General features: G+C 42.5%; 1 protein-coding gene, 1 long non-coding RNA gene, 1 other non-coding gene and 1 pseudogene across 7 annotated transcripts in view; 3 read left to right on the top strand and 1 right to left on the bottom strand.

Moving 5' to 3' along the window:
- Positions 1 to 2234: 2234 nt before the first annotated feature.
- LOC121137252 lies at positions 2235 to 4041 on the bottom strand. The gene is made up of 2 exons (XR_005874497.1): positions 3622 to 4041; positions 2235 to 2381 (listed from the first exon to the last, which is right to left on the bottom strand). It is a non-coding gene; the product is annotated as an uncharacterized LOC121137252 (long non-coding RNA).
- Positions 2707 to 2842, top strand: LOC121137369. The gene has a single exon (XR_005874621.1). It is a non-coding gene; the product is annotated as a small nucleolar RNA SNORA84 (small nucleolar RNA).
- LOC101827620 (zinc finger protein 664) overlaps positions 3224 to 21197 on the top strand; it is an 82897-nt gene continuing 64923 nt past the window's right edge. For 2 of the 5 annotated variants that reach the window (XR_005874495.1, XM_040739322.1), the window contains exon 1: positions 3224 to 3538. Coding sequence is in view for 3 of the 5 variants with exons in the window: in XM_040739322.1 (XP_040595256.1) it covers positions 3536 to 3538 (3 nt within the window). In the remaining 2 variants the exon portion in view is untranslated. The remainder of the gene's footprint in view (positions 3539 to 21197) is intronic. The other 3 variants (XR_005874496.1, XM_040739326.1, XM_040739325.1) reach the window with 3 other exon arrangements.
- Positions 9881 to 10324, top strand: LOC106022254 (annotated as a pseudogene).

Genomic DNA, 21197 nt, shown 5'->3' with positions numbered 1-21197 from the left:
GTCATGTTAAGGACAATATGGACCACATGTGAAGATCTGTCATATGTAAAGTAGTGTGTTGACTTTGCTTCTTTAAGAATTATGAAAGAGCTGTATCACAGGTTTAGATGTTAAGAACAATTCTCACTCTTCTAGCAGACCCGAGTTGGATGACAGCAATCATGTGGAGGGCTGACTAGTTCCTGCTACTCTTGATCTGAAGGATCTGATGCTCTCTTCTGCCCTCCACAAATGTTTTCACATAGGTCATGTACATAAACACACATATAAAACAACTAAGAGACATAAAAGGAGTAAGTATGAAGGCAAAAGTCCTTGTGTTAGTAGACAGCCGTGATAATCACATAGTTGTGTAACACTATGACATTTTGACATTTGAAATACTCTACATGTGTTGGCTGGTTTGTTATCAATTCAACCTAAACTAGGGTCATCTGAGAACAAGGACCCTCAATTGAGACAATGGCTAGATGATATTGGCATGTAAGCAAGTCTGTGGATGCATTTTTCATTTTTATTAAGGTCTATGTTAGGTGGTATGCTCCTGGGCAGGAGCACAGAGGTTGCATATGAAAGTACCTCAGTAATCCACGAGGAATAAGCAGGTAAGCAGTATTTCTCCATGGTCTCTAGATCAGTTCCAGCCTCCAAGTTCCTGTTTCAAGTCCCCTCCCCTGCCTTCACTTGCTTGATTGTAACATGGAAATATAAGCCAAAGTATGCCTCATTTCCCTAAAGATAACTTTGGTCGTGGTTTTTATAACAGGAACAGAGAGCGTCATAAAGTAAAGTTGCTAATCTGGTTCATGAGGTAATGTTGTGACAGAGGTGATCATGTAGTTTTTACAAGGACTGAGAATGTATAGAATATGGGCTGAAAGAATCATTGAATGGTCAGAGGTTAATGAACTGCTTCAGGAACTCAGAGGATAGGGATGCTGAGAACAGTGTAGAAGATGGAAGTCTGGCTTGCATGGTCATGGGTGATGGAGACTCTACAGTTCCTGTGGTATTTTATTTTCAGAGTCTATGCTCTCTTTTCAGCTGGGGTTGAAAAATGACCTGGGATTAAGAAGAAAGCAGCAGCATCTAAGAGAAAACTCCAGGGATGGTGGTCAGTACACAGACATGTGGTCCAACCCCAAACTGGCTGAGGTTATGAGAATCTATGAGATTTTTCCAGGAAGTACCGTGGCAATGCCAAGCATCCTGGAGCTGCTGCTTGACAAAGATCACAGTGCTTGCGTGACTTGGACTGACCCTTCAATGCCCTTGCTGGAAGTTGCGGCACAATTCTTGCTTAAGTCTTTGACATGTTTAATGTTTGAACTCCTTGCTGTTGAGGGCTCCTCACCAAAGGCTAGTACTGGGGCCATGTAACAATTCTTGTGAAAGCTGATGTTAAGAATAAAGCTTATGGTGACTACCTGGGAGAATTAGCTGTGTAAAAAGTCGAGTGTTGTAGAAATTATTACTTAAGTGGTACTGATGAGCATGAGATACAGGATCTGGAACAAATCATTAAAGAAGAAAAACTTAGGGAAATTTTAGAAGTTGACAAACTATGACTGAATCATTAGGGTTTTGTCTTGTTTTGCCTTAGAAACACAGAAGTAGTCATAGTTTCATCATAAAGGGAAGCCAGACAGGAACTCAAGCCTGGCAGGAATCTGGAGCAGAGTGCTTCTCTATTTACACAGAATTCAGTAAATAAGGATACATTCATCTTGTTCCAAAACATGGACCATATCATTTGGTAGGATCTCGGCTGTACTACCATGCCAAAATGCTTGGTGTAAATTGCTTTTATTGTTTTGTTTGTTTTTGTAGATAGGGTTTCTCTGTGTAACTCTGGCCATCCTGGAACTCACTCAGTAGACCAGGCTGGACACCTGCTCAGAGATCTGCTTGCCTTTGCCTCCTTCGTGCTGGGATTAAATGTATGTGCTATCACCAATCATTTGTAATTTGCTTTATGGAATAAAAATTGCCCCAGATTTTGGCTGAGATCTTTGTAGTCCTCTTCAATATTTTCTTCTAGTGTTTTCTCTAGAAATAAACCCAAAGAATTCATTATGACAAATTCAACAATAAAAGAAGTAGAATCTAGCTCTTGTGACATGAATACATACGCTAAATTCAGCATGTTTCCTTCAAGAATTCAAATCAAAACACTTCACTCATAATCAGAATACAGCTGTTCTCTGACTGAATAAACAATGAAAGCATGCTGGTTTATTTATTTATTTTTAATGTATGGAGAGCAGGTTCATAAAGGTTTCCTTCATCAAATCTCTGTAGAGCTTCTTTTGACTGGAATCCAACAAAGTCTACTCTCCTGGGGTGAAGTTCACAGCCACATCCTCAAAGGTCACTGTCTCCTAAAACAGTGCATTTATTAGGATGGCTGGTTTTAACAGCCAGGCTGACGACCTACAGAATCATCTAGGACAGAAATTACTGAATACAATGGTTAACCCCAAAACATCTACAGGATGCTATCTTGAGTTCTTATTGCCATAAAGGCAGATGCACAGTCTTAGTTACTAACATACTGCTGTGGGGAGACATCATGACCAAGCCAGTCACTATAAAAGAAAGCATTTTATTGGGACTCTGGTCTACATAGTGAATTCCAGGTCATCCAGGGCTACACAGAGAAACCATGTCTTGAACCCCCCCCAACAAAAAAATAGCAACAAGCTCGCCCTGTTGTTGTTGGAGGCTGTTGTGTAGGTACAGAGTCCTAGTGAATACAATAATAGGTCAGAGAACTCCCGTGATTTATGCATGGTTGCTGTTTCTTCTCCCCAGCTGCCATAGCCCGGTCATTGGTACATTATTAAAACAAATAGCAACAAGCAGTTCCTTTAGTAATGCCTTAGTAACTCCGTACTGCATCCAGATTCCTTTTGGAAATGATACGGGACATAGGGGAAATAAGCTGACCCTGCATTGAAGTAGTTTGATGTACATGTGCAGTAAGGCAAACTGTGGATTCAAAATGAATGTTCAAGAATAATTGTTCTTTCTCTGTGGCTATATGTATTTCTTCTAAATAATTGGGCCTGCAATTGTTTAAAATCAGGTAACTATGGGAAATGCCGTGCACAGTTAGCAAGGTTTGCCAAATGTAATTCTGTCAGTCCAAACACCGAACTTCTGTGTGCGCTGTGTCCCTTAACAGCCAAATCCTCTTCCTCTCAAAGTCCCCCGGATACGGGATGCTCTCGACTACCTCACTCACGTAGGCTGCAGACGTCTTTCTCTGCACATTGCTGTCCTCTGGTATGCCTTTGCTTTGCATCAAGGTACTGGTCTCTAGACTAGAACCCTGCCCAGACCCCAGCAACCAATTGAGTTTCTGGCAGGGGAGCAGATTAGAAGGAAGTAAACCGGGAGCCGGCTCCGCTGCAGCTCCCGGCGTGCCCCGCACTCTCTGCTGCCCGCCCGCGGGCCCCTCCTTCTTCTCGTCCGAGTGCCACCGAGCGGGAGCGCGAGCCGCCGCCACCTCGGCAGCACAGCTGAGGGCACAATGGTAAGGTGGGCGCGCGGCGGGGGTGGGGTGGGGGTGGGGGACGCAGGGCGCGCGCACTCGGAACCGCCTAACCGCCATCTTACCCGACCCGGGCCTGTGCGGTGGGTGGGCCGCTCCCGCGTTGTGGTCCCAGCGGCCATGCGCCAGTGTCAGCATTTCCACCGCTGGCATTCCGGAGTCACAGAATACTGGGTGTTACCGCTGGGATGGAAGCTGGGATGGAAAGGGATTCTGGCACTGGGAGCCAAGGACTACACAGCAGCTCACAGCCCTGCCTCAGGGTATCCGCTCTGCTCCTGCAGGAGAGGGCTTCCCCGGGAAGTTGTTACACTTCAGCTCCGGTCCCCAGAGTGTAACAACTTCAGTTCGCCAGGGGAAGGCTTACCCCAGCGGTTCCACCCAGGGTCGTCTCTGCTCCAGGGAAAGAAAGGTTTCACCCAAACCTCTTTCAAGAGATTTATTGGGAGGGAAGAATCGAGGAGAGTGGCTGTCCTCTGTGGGCCACAAGGTGCACAGACACAGGGTTTATATGCGGCTTCTTAGGGGGTGGAGTTTCTCCAGGAGTTTTCCAGGGTGGGGATTGGTTAGATTTCAATCCCTGAGCTCAGAATGGCTAGATCTCCTGCTCAGGGATTGGTTAGTTTTCTGCACAGGATAAGGTCAGATTTGGCTCTGGTTTCAGTGTTTCTTTCTCTGGTCCTTTTTAGCCTTTTGGCTCTAGTTTTAGGGCCAGGGTGTATTTCTTTCACTGACTCTGATTCCAGGGACAAAGTGTGTTTCTTTGGCACTGGTTTCAGGGTCAGGATGCATTTCTTTGGTTCTGGTTGCAGGGCCAAAGTGTGTTTCTTTGGCTCTTCTCAGGGTGTGTTTCTTTGGATGGACACTTTTCCCTACATTCCCCATTTTTTTTTGTTTAATAAAACAACTGGGCTTGGAAAGGGGGCAGTGTTATCATTAGACTACTTCCTGCTGAGTTGGGGTGTCGAGGTTCATGGGACAATCTTCATCTTCTTTGTCTGGTTGTGTCCAGGTATTGCAGACATCTGGTTTCTTAGCTAGGGACTGGCAATAGCAAGTGGTTGAAAGTCTTTTAGAAACCCTTTGAACTTGTTGTTGGAATCTAGGCAAGAAGTTTATAAGACAGGCTGCCACTAGTAGGATTAAGAAAAGAGAGAAGAGGGCTTCAGAAAGGTAGCATCTAGTTCTGTATTGGACTATCAGTGACCCACTGGCCAGAGGCATCAAGCTGTTCTTTATGTTTTTGAAGATCTGTCTGAGGTTGCCGAATCTTATCTTTTACTGTGCCTGATTGATTAACATAGAAGCAACATTCTAGATAGACTGAAGCGTGAGGATAGTCTGAGCTACCCGTTGGAAATCCTGGATGAATTGCAACGAAAGCCTATGGTACATTAGGGAAGTAGTCAGTCCTGCTACTCCAGAGGTTATACCTGCAGTTATGCCCAGGGCTGCCAAAAGTGGTATGACCTGGATTGCTCACGTCATGTTGTGCTGCTATAAATTCAGTGATGAGAACTGGCAAGGGCTCTTCAATGGGTACCACCCCTAATTTAGGGAAAAGGAACACCAGGACATTGGTCCCTGGCCACCTAGCAGGTGGGCAGTGGTATACTTGTGTGCCACAGAGGATTGAAAAGCACTGTGAATGTTTGGAAATAGGGACTGTGTGGTACTACTAAGCGTTGTGGTATTGTTACAATCTGCAGAATCCAGATTGTCCAAAAGGTATGTTTCTGAGGAGTTAAAGTAGTTTGTGATATTGAAGAGAGAGATGTGGGAGAGATAAAGGATGGCAGTAATATTTGGCTCAGAGCAGTTTACAAGTGGCAAGGTAGGAAAGTCTGATAAGACAATGGGTGGGACCACAAATGGTTGTGAGTTTGACCCAGGAGGGGCACACAACCAGCATTCTTTAAAGCGGTTGGGCAAGGCATTATTCAGTAAACGATATGCAGAGATTAAGGTTTGAAACAAGAGATGGTATGACAAGGAGATGGGATCAGTATTGTCAAAAAAGGGGGATGAGGAGGGGCTTCTTTGGAAGGGCTCTTAGTCACAGGAGAGTCAAAAGCAGGAGTTTTATCCAATCTGTATGTAGCTCTTGGGAAAGTTTGATAAGAATATTTTTGAGAAAATGATTAGTTTGTTCAGCTTTGCCTGAAGACTGGGGATGATAGGGGATATGGGGTGTTAAGGGCTTTGGCCAAAGTTTTTAGAATTTGAAAGGAAAAGTCAGTCATTATCTGATTAAAAGGAGATTGGAACCCCAAAACGGGGGATGATCTCCTTAAAAGGGAGACCAGAAATTGTTCGTGATCTTTTATTAGTGGGCAGAAAAGTTTCTACCCATCCTGAGAAGGTATCCACTAGGAAAAAAGGTATCTGAAATGTTAAACTGTAGGCTGTGGGAGAAATCGAGCTGAGCTGCCAGTCTGATCCAGGGAGGGATCCCCTGGCTTGGTGAGTGGGGAAAGGGAGACTCCGATGCCTGGAGGTAGGCTTAGAAGATTGACAAGTTTTTTTTCGAGACAGGGTCTCTCTATATTGTTTTGGAGGCTGTCCTGTAACTCTGTAGACCAGGCTGGCCTCGAACTCCCAGAGATCCGCCTGCCTCTGCCTCCCGCGTGCTGGGATTAAAGGCATGTGCCACCAACGCCCGCCTAGTTTGACAAATTTTACAAGAAACAGTGATAGTCTTTAGATAGGATAGAACCTCAGAGGTAGACTGTAAATAGGTTTCAATAAAATGGGACAAAGCCTGACTATTAGGGACAGGATAAAATTTATTGATTATCTGGAGATGGAGATGGAGGCATGGGTTATAAAATGAGAGTGCCTTGTGGCATGTGATGGGGACTCAGGCCCCTGAGAGTCGCAGCTGTAGCTGCCTCATCAGTTCAGTTATTCGCCTTGGAAACAGGACTGTCCAAGTGAGTTGGGTAGAAATATGTGTGTCTGGGTCAGTGTAGGCATTTCCGGCTGAATGGGGATGGGGATGGGTCAGGTATCCTGGAGCTCGGGAGCCAAGGACCACCACAGGTTGCAGTAAGCTTAGCTGCTTACAGTCCAGCCTCGGGGAAAGGCTTCCCCAGTGTATCCGCTCCCCTCTGGCAGGACAGGGTCTTCCAGCTGGGGATGTTCGCCCAGTGTAGCAGTTTTGCTCATCAGGAGGTTTCTCGGGCGAAGTTGCTACAGTTCAGCTCTGCAGAGAGCAGAGAGCAGAGAGCAGAGAGCAGGGAGCTGAGCTCTGCCAAGGAAAGGTTTCCCCAGCCAAAGTGTTACAGCCCTGCTTGCTCTGCTCTGCTCTGCCCATGGTCGCCCTTGCTCTGTCGCAGCCGCAAAAGATCTTCACCCAAAGCTCATCCAAGGGGTTTATTGGGAGGGAAGGATCCAGGAGAGTGGCTGCCCTATGGCAGAGGACAGCCTGGTAGCCCGAACAGACACAAGCTGAACAAACACAGGGTCTATATAGGGCTACCAGGGTGGGGATTGGTCAGATTTTACTGCTGAGCTCAGATTGGCTAGAGCTCTGCTCAGGGATTAGTTAGTTTTCTGCACAGGATTAGGGTCAGATTTGGCTTTGGTTTCAGAGCCAAAGTGTGTTTCTTTCTCTGGTCCTTTTTAACCTTTTGGCTCCAATTTTAGGGCCAGGGTGCATTTATTTCACTGACTCTGCTTCCAGGGACAAAGTGTGTTCCTTTGGCACTGGTTTCAGGGTCAGGGTACATTTCTTTGGTTCTGGTTGCAGGGCAAAAGTGTGTTTCTTTGGCTCTGCTTAGGGTGTGTTTCTTTGACTGGTCAGTCCAAGTAAAGGCAAAGATATTCTGTGACTGGGGGTTCAGAGGAATAGAAAAGAAGGCATCCTTGAGGTCATTGACAGAAATGAGAGGTTTCTGAGGGGATGGTGGAGATCCTGATCCAAGCGGTAGGCTCCATTGATTGTTTTAACTGCAAGTATGGGGATATTAAAGGGGGAAGAAATGGAGCACAGAAGATTTTTTCTCAGGAAGTCAGAGCAGAGAGGTTTGAGTCCCCTGAGACTTTGGAGTGAAAGTGGGTATTGAGCCTTGGTTATATATTTGGCAGGGTTTGGTGAGTCTGATAAGTCTGCCCCCCATTCTGACAATAGAGGAACAAGGAATGGTGGGTCCCCAGAACTTCACCAGGACTGAAAAAGTGGCTCCGGTGTCCGGAAGGAAGGAGATGAACTGCTCTGATACTGTGATCACTACCCCAGGCTCCCTGTTAGAGATGGTGGTGGTCAGGCCAAGGAAGACTAGGCCCCCTCAATCATTCATGGCCAGACCTAGGAGGTCAGATGAAAGGTGATCTGGGGTTGATTTCCTCATGCCACTAGGGACATGGGGGCAATCAACTCTCCAGCACCCTTCTTGATGGCATCTTGGACCCGGTCTAGGTGGTTTATGAGGGTTCTGACAGGCCTGGGCCCAGTGATCCTCCCAACCACATTTGAAACAAAGACACAGAGGTTCTTAGCTTTAGGAGACCAGGGAGCCTGGGCTTTTGCTTTAGCCACTGAGAGGCCTTAGCCATCATCAGGCATTTTTGTTTTGGGGCCTTTCCATCTCTCCCATGGTACACCTTGAAGGCCACAGTTAAGGCTTCTGACCGTGGAGTCAGGGGGCCCTTTTGTAGACAATTAAGTTTGGCTCTAATATCAGGGTAACTTTTGGAAAAAAGTAAGTCACAAAGAGTTATTGTAAGAGGGCCTTTGTGGGGCAGTCTAGGATTGAGATGGGGTTTTGTACTTTTCCTGGATGACCGCTGGGACTTTTTCATAATTTTCCACTTTAAGGGCAGCCTTGTTGAGACCATCCAGGAGGCAAGTTAAAAATCGCTTCCTAGGTAGGATTCGATTATACTACCATTCACGGTCCTGGTCATGGACTGCCATAGCCCCAACTGGGTAGGTGTTGTCAGTTTGGTGGAATTTATCTGCATGGGCCTTAGCTTGCTCCCAGACTCCCCTGTGCTCCTCTGAGAGGAGACTGTTGGCAAGAATCATATACGATTAGGTAATATACTGGATACCTAATTGGTATTCATAGAGCAAGGCCTTACAGGTGATAGTGGAGTACTCTGCTTTAATGTTATAGACTCAGCTCTGACTGAGTGGGCAGCCTGTTGCCGAGGAGGGAGAAAGGGAAACCAGAGAGTCTGGAGAGAAAGAGAAGGGACTGCTGGTTGAGGTTGATGGGGGGGGGTCACTAGTGTGATAGAAAATAGTGGAGGAATTGTCTGATTCGGGCTTCATAGCTAAGAGTTGTTTCCTTCTTGGTAGGTTTATGCAAAATGACATACTGCGTGGTTCTTTTAAGATGTCTTAGCAAAAAGTTTAGGGAACCAAAGTGTATGAGAGGGACAGCAATGGTTCCCATTGGGAATAGTCTGTCCCTTTATTTTGTCTGTTCTTTCTGTCACGTAGCAGGTGGCTCACCTGATAGGAGCCAGATATTTTTGGAGGAAACCTTTTAAATAAGCATGCTTGGGTCTAGAGGAGGGGGAGCCATACCCCAACTCCAGAGCCAGCTTTTAATTGAAGTGGGACAGCATAAAACAATGGTCCAACACCACTCATACCTAGAGGAAACCTGAATCCCAGTAAAACTGAATCCAGTAAGTTTAACAAAGAAGGCTTCAGACAGAAATGTTGAAGCCGAGACAGAGACCGAGGACACTGCAGGAAGGAACTGAGAGATGTTCCAGCCAGGGAGGGGTGTATTCCACTCCCCGACTAGATCCCACTTCCAGCTCCCGATTTGCAACACGGCAACACGCTCACAGATCCCTCAATAGTTCCTTAAAAGACAGGACATTTACACAGTAAAAAAGCTGGGCTTGGAGTGGAGAAAAGAGAAAGTTTGAATGTGGGAAAGGGGAATCTGCCGCTATTTCCCTAATCTCTCTGAGTAGTTGTAAAGGTCCCAGATAATATTAGGATCTAGCGTGCCATTATGTGGCCATTTGGACTCAGCCGGGGGCACTATGGAAAGGTGGACCTGCCTCTGGGGCATGCAGGGTGTGGCGGGGACCCTGCGATATTACCCCACCCAGGACCTGTGCAGTGGCCACTCCAGTGTTGTGGTCCCCGTGGCTCGAGGAGGGGGGAGGGCCGGCGCTGGCCTGGCACTGGCCTGGCACGAGAGGGTCCTCCTCTGGCTGTCAACAGCTCAGCCCTGCCCTGCGGTGAGGTTGGTAGGCGTCCAGAAGCCTTTGGGTGAGGGTCCCAGAGGTGGGCCCTAAAACCGCTGTGTGGAGATTGAGCAGGCATCTGGAGGTACAGTGAATGATGAAGTCGGCAAAGTTTTTAATGATATGAAAGTAAGAAAATCTACACAAGAGGAGATAAAAAAAGAAAGAAAGCAGTTCTCTTCTGTTTAAGCGACAAGAGACAAATAATTGTAGAGGAAGTAAAGCAGATCTTGGTGGGTGACATTGGTGATACTGTAGAGGACCCCTACACATGTTTTGTGAAGTTGCTACCTCTGAATGATTGCCGATATGCTTTGTACGATGCCACATACGAAACAGAAGAGTCTAAGAAGAAGACCTAGTATTTATATTCTGGGCTCCTGAAAGTGCACCGTTAAAAAGCAAGATGATTTATGCTAAAGATGCCATTAATTTACAGGCATTAAACATGAGTGGCAAGTAAATGGCTTGGACGATATTAAGGACCGCTCAACACTGGGAGAGAAATTGGGAGGCAGTGTTGTCGTTTCCTTTGAAGGAAAGCCACTATAAAATAACAGCCCAGTACCATCTGGTCTGAAGGGGCTTCCATTTCTCCAGCTCAGTCCGCTGGAATCATGTTGGGTTTTGTTTTTTTGTTTATCCCTTTTCCACTGGGCCCTTTCAACACAATGAACGAATGAGAGAATTTAACAAGCCTGTCAGTGATTGCCATTAGGTTGTTTAATATGATTAACTTCTATGTAGAACCCAAAGGATGCCTTCCCCGTCTTATTTTAGCCAAAACAACTGGTTACATGCCTTCCTTGCAGTGAACACCACAGTTTACGAGATTGTCAATGTGAATAGCTTAGAGTACTACAAAGGGGTAGTTAATTGAATGCCTTGAAAGTATTAACCACTGACCATATGGTAAACTTGTTTTCAGTATTATTTATAGTTGTACTTGATTACAGTTCTGAGTCGCTGGAGCATTTGTACACCTTACCTGCCTTGGCAATCCTGTTTTTGTGACATGGCAGCACAGATTTAACACTATGGAGCATCAAAAGCACTTTTAAAAAAAAGGGTTTAATCCCTTAAAAAGTATGCCAATTAAGTTTCATTTCCTGTCATTGATTTATCTAGGACCTCAGTGTTCATTCCTCTTACCTGAATATTTTCTTCAATAGCTGTGTAGACATCTTTGGTTTCCCATTGAGTATACACTACTGAATAAATGTAGGAGTTTTATGTTTACCATATGAGTCTTGAAACACTACAGATATTTTGAATATCAATCATGATGGCAGTTTCTGTATAAAAGAGCCTTAAATGGAACATTGTTTTGAGATCAAATTCCCTACCCTCGAAAAAGTGGCCACGTTGCAATAAAAACTGTGGTATACTAAAAAAAAAAAAAAAAGAAGGAAGTAAACCAACTCTCCTCATTACTCAAAATTTCCCTATTACTTTCTACGCCTTTTCATTGTGATATCTACTGCTGCAATGGCTATGGCTAACTAAAGCTATCAGTTTTGTCAAAAAGAATCATCAACCTGAGACCTCCATGTCCTACAATACAGGTTGAACCATTTCTGCTATGCTATTCATCACGGACAGATAAATTGTACAGGTTGGTTTATGTCAACTTGACACAAGCTAGAGTTATCAGAGGAGGCTCCATTGAGAAAATTCCTCCATGAGATTCAGCTGTAAGGCACTTTCTTAATTAGTGATCAAGGGGAGATGGCTCAGCCCATTGCGGATGGTGCCATCTCTAGGCTGGTGTTTCTATAATTTATATTTTTATTTCATGTGCTTCTGAGAGCCAATCTTGGAGTCTCATATCCAGCTCTGTAACAGAAAACCTGCCATGGTCTCCCTTCCCTCTCTGACCCCATCACCAACAGATCACAAGGATCTCCTCCAGCATTCCTTCCATCAACTCATCCCATTTTTTTCAGCCTCCACCATCAGCAGGCATTCTCTGGGAACACACCAGCCGAGCAGGCCAGATCAGGTAAACTAATAATGCCTTCACCGCTCCCTCCTCTCCTCCAATCCAAGCCCCCAGGCTCACCCCATCTCTGCAACAGGACACTTACTGCAGCCTTCCTTCCCACTCTCTCCACATCTCCTGGGGACCCCACAGACCTTCCCCTCCTAACTTCCCTCTCCCCACTTGTTGCTTTACCCAACCCCTACTCCAGCAGACCCTCTCTGCTCATCACTACAGACCTCTCCTGTCTGGGAAGCAGGTGGGCTGTCTGTAGATCTTCCCTCTCCTTCAGTTCCCGAGATCCAACCCCCAGGTCTCATCCCCAGCACTGTATGTAGCAGAGTTTCTGGGCTGACCTCTCTTCACTGTCTCCTCCATTACAATGGGATGAAATAAGCGAATCCTGCTTGACTGCGATGCTCTGCTCCCTCCTGGGAACCCCATAGGACCCTGGCTCATCCCCATCCCTAAGTGTCAGCTCCAACACTCAGAAACACATTTTACCTGGGAGGAACAGCCTGCAATGATCATTCTTGAGATTAAAGTTGGAATTTTGCAAAGTTTTCCAAACTTTGCCAAATATGAAAAAGGCCAGCGAGTCTGGTGAAGAGTTTCACAGCATTAGAATAGAATTTTGTTGCCGCCCTCCTTTTGTTGTACCCTGTTTTAAACAGGAGGGACCGGGAGCGTGCATTCTGAAAGGAGTAAGTTCAAGATTGCAGTCCTTAGGGGAAAGCACCAACATTTCAACTCCTTCCTGTAGCCTTCAGATAGCTAGTTTTTGTAGGTAATGTAATTTCTGACCGAAGCTTCAGGATGTTCGTCTGAGAGAGAGACAAGCATGCTGTTTACCTGCGGGAGACAATGTGTTTTACTTGAACACTTGACTTGAGTGTGTGCTGTCCATTTATAATGTATTTATTATAGTTGTATGTATAGCTACTTTGATTTTCATTTCATTTTTAATTTTATTTAGTATGTAATATATTTTATTTTATTTTTGGCAACAGGGTTTCTCTATGTAGCTCTAAAACTAGCTGTGTTGACCAGACTAGCTTTGGACTTGGAAGTCACCGTCATCTGCCTCATGCATTCTGGGATTAAAGGCTTGTACCACCCCTTGTATACCAGCGGGCAGGCCTGGGAATCACTTTATAACTAAGGCTGACCCTGAATCTTGATACAGTAAACGCCTCTTCTCTTCCCTTCCCACACTTGCTTTTTCTTTCAGTCCTGGTGTAGTCACCACCCTACTGACACATCACATGCCACCACTATGCCTGTACCCATCCCTCCTACCCAGAGATCTCATGCCGCCTTCCTTCTCCATCCCCTCCATGATACTCAGCCCAGTTTTGGATCATACGGGAAGAAGTTAAAGATAGAAACTGTGTATCAGATAACAGACAGCATTTGACTTTGTGCCTTTGAGTTGCCTTGCACAGTGTAATTACATTTCCAGTTACATCCTTTGCCTGCAAACTTTATTTCTGGCTGTCATTACAGAGTCGTATTCCAATGTGCTTGAGTGTGATAACACTGTTATCAGATGATGGACATTCAGGCTGGTATTTTTCTGGCTATTGGGGCAAGAGCAGTAATGACCGTGAGTGCATGTGTCTGCTGTAGTGTGTGGATTGTTTTCATGATATGTGGAAAGATGTGGTACTTGATGAAATCGCATTACTGTCTTTCACTTTTGAGACAAGCTCATACTGACTTGCTTGCTAACTGGTAGAGTTTAAACTCCCACCAATGGTGGGTAAGAACCCACTTTTGCACTCCTCCTCCTCCATAGGGTTTGAGGTCTTCAGGCTTGCATGGCAAGCTTTTCATCTACTTACATGTATCCTAGCCCTATGGACATCAGTTTTATTGTTTTGTTATTAAAAAAACTAACAACCCTTTTAAATATATGTTTATTATTGGGAATTTCCTACGTGTAAACGATGCATTATAATAATATCTAGCCCTTCCGCCTTCAGCACACCCAACACTTAACTTCATGTTATCTTGTTTTTCTTTGTTTTTAGTAACCTACTGAGTTCATTTAGTGTGTGCAGATGTATGTGGCCATCCACAGCAGCATGGCAACATTCCAATGGCCACATTCATAAAGAAAAATGACTCTGTCCCCAGAAAAACATAAGTTTCAAATACCTTTTTCTGGCTAGGTGTGACCCTCTTGAGGAACAGTCTCATTAAGCCAAAATTTTTGACTGACAATATTTCAAGTGTTTTGGTGACTTCGAGAATTTGAGACATTCATGTTTGTGACATTGAACTTATTCTCAATAAGTTTGTTTCTCTTATGTCTTTGGCCAAAGACCTTACTTAAAACAAAACAAAACAAAACAAAATAATGATTATTACTGTAACTGAAGTAGTCGTAAGTCAGTAAGAAATAACTTGTTTAAATTGATGTTGTCCTGAATTACACAGGAAGAAAAATGAAAAAGAGAGAAGAAGGAGACATAATTCTTCCCTTGAATTCCAAGTGGCTAGAGATTTAGGGCAGAGAAATTGTCCTAAATTCAACCTGAGGTGGTTCTATGCCCCAGAAACAAGGGTACCAAAGTTTTAAAACAAACACTAGTACAGCTAAAATCAAATATTTACCCCCATAAACTGATAGTGTGATGGGGGATGTTCTTCTGTATGCTGTGAATATGTGTTTCTCTTATTGGTTGATGAATAAAGTTGTTTCAGCCAGTGGATAGGCAGGATCTAGCCAAGCAGGAAATATAGGTGGGGCTACCAGGCTAGGAGAAGGCTGGAAAGAGGAATATAGAGAGGAGCCACCAGAGAGACGCTGTGTAGCTACTGGGAAGGTAGGGTGTCTGGGTATTTTCTGGTCAGATAAGGCCATGTAGAAATACATAGATTAATAACTATCAGTTAATAATTAAGAGAGAGCTAGCCAGTAAGAAGCCTAAGGCATCAGTCAAAGAGTTTATAGTTAATATGAGCCTCAGTGTGTTTATTTGTGACTAAGTGACTACAGGATCAGGTGGGAAAGAAACTTCCATCTACAATATTGGGAGACTTCAATACCCCACTTTAATAGACAGGGAATCCAGGTTAAAAACTAAACAGAGAAATACTGGAGCTAATAGATATTATAAACTAAATGGACCTAACACATATTTACAGAAATTTTAACTCAAACATAAAAGAATTAATCTTCTCTGCATTTCAGGAAACAGTCTCTAAAATTGACCAATACTTGTACACAAAGTCCCAACAGATACAAGAAAACTGAAATAACTCCCTGCATCCTATCAGACCACAACAGATTAAAGCTGGATATCAACAACAAAAAAGTTTACAAACTAATGGAAACTAAACAACTCTCTATTAAATGAAAACTGGGTCAAGACAGAAAGAAATTAAAGACTTTCTAGAATTCAATGCAAATAAATACACAGCATCCAAAACTTAGGGGACACAATGAAAACACTTCTGAGAGCCAAATTCACGGCACTAAGTGCCCACATTACAAAACAAAACTGCAAAAATCTCATACTACAAACTTTACAGTACACATGAAAACTGTACAACAAAAAGAAGTAATCACCCCAAAGAATAGTAAATGGCAATAAATAATCAAACTTTGGGCTGAAATCAATAAAGCCAACAAGATAGACAAACCCTTATCTAAACTAAAAGATGGAGATGGAATATCCAAATTAACAAAACCAGAAATGAAAAAGGGGAATAACAACAGACAACAAGGAAATCCAGAGACTCATAAGGAAATTAAAATCCTATATTCCACCAAATTGGAAAATCTATAAGATACCACTTACCAAAGTTAAACCAGGAGCAGATAGACAATTTAAATAGACCCATAATCCCTTGTGAAATAGGAGTCATTAAAAGTTTCCCACCTACTCTCTAAATAATTCAGGACCAAAGGATTTTAGTGTAGAATTCTACCAGACTTTCAACTAAGAGTTAATGCCAATACTCAAGTTATTCCACAAAAGAGAAACTGAAGAATGCCTAATTAATTGTATTATGCCACCGTTGCCCTGATACTCAGACTACATAAAGATCCAACAAAGAAAAAAGGACAGACCAATTTCATTTATACATGAATGCAAAAATAATCAGTAAAATACTTGCAAACTGAAACTAAGAAGACATCAAAAAGACCATCCACTATGATCAAGTAGGCGTCATCCCAGAGAGTCACAGATGATTCAATATACAAAAATAAAGGCAAATCTACTACATAAACAAAATGAAAACAAAACAAAATACATGGTCATCTCATTATATATCCCTTTGACAAAATTCAACACCCCTTCATGGTGAAAGCCCAGGGAAGATTACATATACAAGGGACATACCTAAACATAAAAGCATTTTATAGCAAGCCAATAGCTTGGTATAAAGAAATTCCATTACAACCAGGAAGAAGACAAGGCTGTTTACTCTCTCCATATCTATTCAATATAGTACTTGAAATGCTAGCTAGACCAATAAGACACCTGAAGGAGCCGGGTGTTGGTGGCGCACGCCTTTAATCCTAGCACTTGGGAGGCAGAGGCAGGTGGATCTCTGTGAGTTCGAGGCCAGCCTGGTCTACAAGAGCTAGTTCCAGGACAGCCTCCAAAGCCACAGAGAAACCCTGTCTCGAAAAACCAAAAAAAAAAAAAAAAAAAAAAAAAAAAAAGACACCTGACGGAGGTCAAGGGGTTACGAACTGGAAAGGAAGAAGTCAAAGTATCTTTATTTGTGGATGGTACGATAGTATATATAAGTGACCTTAAAAATTACACTGGGGAACTCAAACAGCTCATAAACACTTTCAGAAAGTGGCTGGATACAAGATTAACTCAAACAGTAGCTCTCCTATATACAAGTAACAAAAAGACTGAAAAAAATCAGGGAAACACCTTTCACAATAGCCTCAAATAATATAAAATACTTAATGTAACTCTAACCAAACAAGTGAAAGATTTGTATGATAAAAATTGAAGCCTTTGATGAAAGAAATTGAAGAAGCTATCAGAAGATGGAAAGATCTCCCATGCTCATGGATTGGTAGGTAATAATAGCCATCCTACCAAAAGCAATCTACAGATTCAGGGCAATCTCCTTCAAAATTCTAACACAATTCTTTTCAGACATTGAAAGGACAAATTCACAACTTCATACTGAAAAGCAAGAAACCCAAGATAGCTGAAACAGTCCTGACCAAGAAAAGAACTGCTGGGAGTTATCAACATTCCTGATTTCAAATTGTACTGCAAAGGAATAGTAATAAAAATGGCATGGTATTGGCATAAAAACAGGCATGATGATGAATGGAAGTGAAATGAAGACCAAGACATTAATCAACATACCTCTGGACACCTGATTTTTTTTTTAATATGGAAGCCAGAAGTAAACACTGGAGGAAAAAAAAGAAAAGCATCTTTAACAAATGTTGCAGTCAAACTGGATGTCTGCATGTAGATGCCTCAACTGACCATTTCTTGTCACCAAAAGAGGCTTCCCGTAGGCGAACCAGTGTCTTTGGCACTGGAAGGTACTCTGCAGGCCACTGAAAGAGAACCATAAACGCCAACCCATTCCCTCTTGTAAAGGGAAGCTTTTTCCTTGAGAGAAGCCTTCCAGAGCCGCATCAGTCCCAAATAAACACACAGGAGGCTATATTAATTATGAAGCTGTTGGCCTTGCTTGTTTCTTACTGGCTAGCTCTGACTTAAGTATTTATCCCATAATTGTTAATCTAAGTATTTCTCTTACTGGAGAACTTTCCGGGCTTCCTACCCCATGGCGTTACATCGTGACTCTCCGTGTTTCTCCTTCCTGGAGTCCTCCTGGACCCCTAGTCCCACCTATCTAGATTCCTATTGGCCCAACAGTGCTTTATTGACATAATCACAGGACTTCCCACATCATCTCCTCTTTTCTGTCTAAATAAAAAGAAAGGTCTTAACTTTAACATAGTCAAATTTTATATAAAAGAACAGTTATCAAGTAAGAACATAGTTACAATATTTTGTCTATCAACATTTAGCAAGATTTAAAGAAAATATCATCTCATTCCTGTGAGTCCAAAGTCCTATATGTAGCTTATCTCTTATCATAACTAAGGAAAACTATAATTATAACTATCTGTCTTCAACTCCATCAAAGACCACAGAAGGATAATATATAAACACTAGGATTGACAGAGACATCTTGCTACCTGGACAGTCACCCAAAGCTCCTCTGTAACATTGGGGCATCCATCTTCAGCCCATGTGTCCAGAAGATTTCTCAGCAAAGCAGGAAATTTCAAATTGTCCATCTGCGTTGGCAGTCTGTCAGTCATTTTTCTTTGTCCTGCAGAAAGTCTCATAGACTCTTCCATGAAGCAGGAACCCTGTAAGACTGAGTTCAGCAGTCACTTTCCTGTGGGTCCTGCATGTCCAGTTTATGCAGCAACAGTCAAACAGTCTAGGCAAGAGCAGTTTCTTGCCCAAATGGCTAATCTTGCCATGTTGAAAGCAAACTCCATAACGAGTTTCTTCGATGCCCATCTTCCTCTCAGACATAATTGGTGCTGCCAGGAGCAGACATTTCTCATTGTCAAGAAAAACCCTAAACCATTTAAAACGCCATTTTCTGAAGGTCTTTGAGAGGTTTGAAGACTGTTTATCTATCTCAAATATATTTCTGTATATCTAGAAAACCTAACTTACCTAACTATAAATTCTATTATAAGTAACTATCTATCGTCTGTATTCAATTATGCATTATGTTTTAAAGATCAGTATAAGCACAATACTTAATCAAGAGGAGAAATATACACATTACAAAATTGACCTTGAATTTGTATCAATAAATGAAAAACAATACCCATACCATAATTCCCCTTTTTACCATTAAAAAGAGATTGGTTATGATCATTAACCAATTATAAACAATCCCATTTAAATGAAAACAAAGATTTATAAACAAGATGGGAATTAGGATGTCGCTCATTCCAAACTGCTTCGTGCTGGAAGGGGGCGCTGTTCATACAATGGGGATCATGACAAAACTCAGAAACCTGTATAAGTCCTTATTTTCAGGGTCTGTGAAGCTCCATCATCTTAGCTGTTTCAGTTGTTGAAACACCTGGCCCACTGCTTCCGGGTGTCTTGGTTCATCAAACCACAGAAGCCTGGAAGGAATCCTCAGCTTTTCATTTTCTGTAGAAACATAAACAAAATCTCCTTTCCCAAGTAACATATCCTTATACTTAAATTTTGAAGCCAAGGCATTTTCAAAAGATATAAGTTGAATTAATTCAGCAGCATTTATAATCAAGTGTACTTTAGCAGTTGTTCCTTCCTTAGCAATGAAAAAACTGAAAAACACAATAGCGTACAGTATCCAGACTCTCTGTGTATTTTCCATCTTTACGTGGCTTATTTATTTATCTATTATTACTTTATTTATTTTACTTTTATTTATTTTTCTTTGAGACAGGGTTTCTCTTTGGAAATCTGCCTGCCTCTGCCTCTGCAGCAAATCCTACCGGCGTGTGCCACCAAAGCCAGCTTCTCTGTTTATTTAGCATTATGTCGTTTCTTTTTCTCTCTCAATCTTACGTATATTTTTAAACACACTGTAAACCTTTAGAGGTTTTTCTTCATCCAAGTCTGACTTTACTGTAAATCTTTATGTTTTTCTGGCTACGTGTCTTATCTGTTAAAACCGCGGCTGTCTTAAACTGCCGTTTTTTTCCAAGATGGTGGGCATAAGCATGACTCCAGTTGGCTTGGAGATGTGGTCACTGCCACTTCCAGCTGTATGTACACACCTTTCAATTGTTAGCAGAGCCTCTTAAAAGAACCTTGCTTTTTTTTTTTTTATGTGGAGTCAGGAAGCCTCACTTAAGCCAGCCACGAGTCTCTGCTTGCTGCTAGCAAAACAGAGACCACCTGAGAAAATGTTGCTACCAAAAATCTGTGCTTCTCTCCATTCTTCTGTTTCTAAAATTCCTTTAAAGCTTTTGTCATTCTATGTGGAAATTCATCATTCCACTCCTGACACAATTATATAAAGGGAAGCTTTTTCCTTGAGAGAAGCCTTCCTGCCAGCCTGATTCCAGAGCTGCATCAGTCCCAAATAAACACACAGGAGGCTATATTAATTATGAAGCTGTTGGCCTTGCTTGTTTCTTACTGGCTAGCTCTGACTTAAGTATTTATCCCATAATTGTTAATCTAAGTATTTCTCTTACTGGAGAACTTTCCGGGCTTCCTACCCCATGGCGTTACATCGTGACTCTCTGTGTTTCTCCTTCCCAGAGTCCTCCTGGACTCCTAGTCCCACCTATCTAGATTCCTATTGGCCCAACAGTGCTTTATTGACATAATCACAGGACTTCCCACATCACCCTCTCCACAATATAAGCTGCTAATGGGGATAGTTACTTCTCAGCCTTTGCTTGAACGTTGTCTTTCTCTTTAAATCTTCTGCTGTGTGCCCACCATGTCATAATTAAAAGTCCTCAGAGTGTCATCCCATTACAGGGTAACCAGGTCACTGAACTGGGAAATCAGATCATAACTGGAGTAAAACAAACTTCCAAGTCAATGTCTATCTGTTTAATATGGATGACTTTTATCCTCCTTTTGGTGAGTTTGTATCCTATGACTTTTTCAAATATTGCATCCTTCTAAACTAATACAATATATGTAGGTGAGATGACTCAAGGACCCTGTCCTTTTTGTAACATAAACAGCCATAATTTGATCACTATAATTAAGGAGTAATATCCATTCTGTCACCAATTCTCTCCATATACCACCAAAACCCTTAGGGAAACAGGCTTTCTCAGATTATAACATTTCTTTCGCTTCTTTGACTGGATATGTGACCTGACAGGACTCTATGTTTGCAATGATTATGATTCATCTCTCTTACCAATAGACCTCTTAGCAGACTCTCATTCAAAGTAATAAGTAAACTCCTGAGCCAATGCTTTCACCAGGGGCTTTTGGGGACTCCTCTATTGAGAGTTCTCTGGTTAGATTGGAACCCTTTTTTTAAAGTTGAATTTTTTGTTTTGTTGATGCCTAGCTTCTTGAGTTCTTTATTTATTTTGGATATTAGCCCTCTATCAAATGTAGAGTTGGTGAAAATCTTTCCCATTCTTTAGGCTTCTCTTTTGTCCTATTGATGATGCTCTTCACGTTACAGAAGCTTTTCAGTTTCATGAGGTCCCATTTATTAATTATTGATCTTAGTGCCTGCAATATAGGTATTCATTCTGTTTAGGAAGTTGTCTCCTGGGCTGGTGAGTTCCAGGCTATTTCCCACTTTCTCTTATATTAAGTTCAGTGTTTCTGGTTTAATGTTGAGGTATTTGATTCACTTGGCTTTGAGTTTTGTGCAGGTTGATAGATATGGATCTATTTGCATGATTCTACCTGCTGACATCCAGTTAGACCA

Source organism: Mesocricetus auratus, unplaced genomic scaffold (assembly GCF_017639785.1).
Source record: "Mesocricetus auratus isolate SY011 unplaced genomic scaffold, BCM_Maur_2.0 Super-Scaffold_100676, whole genome shotgun sequence".
Taxonomy (NCBI): Eukaryota; Metazoa; Chordata; class Mammalia; order Rodentia; family Cricetidae; genus Mesocricetus; species Mesocricetus auratus.
Note: the sequence above shows the minus strand (reverse complement) of the source record. Positions and strands in the feature narration are given on the sequence as shown.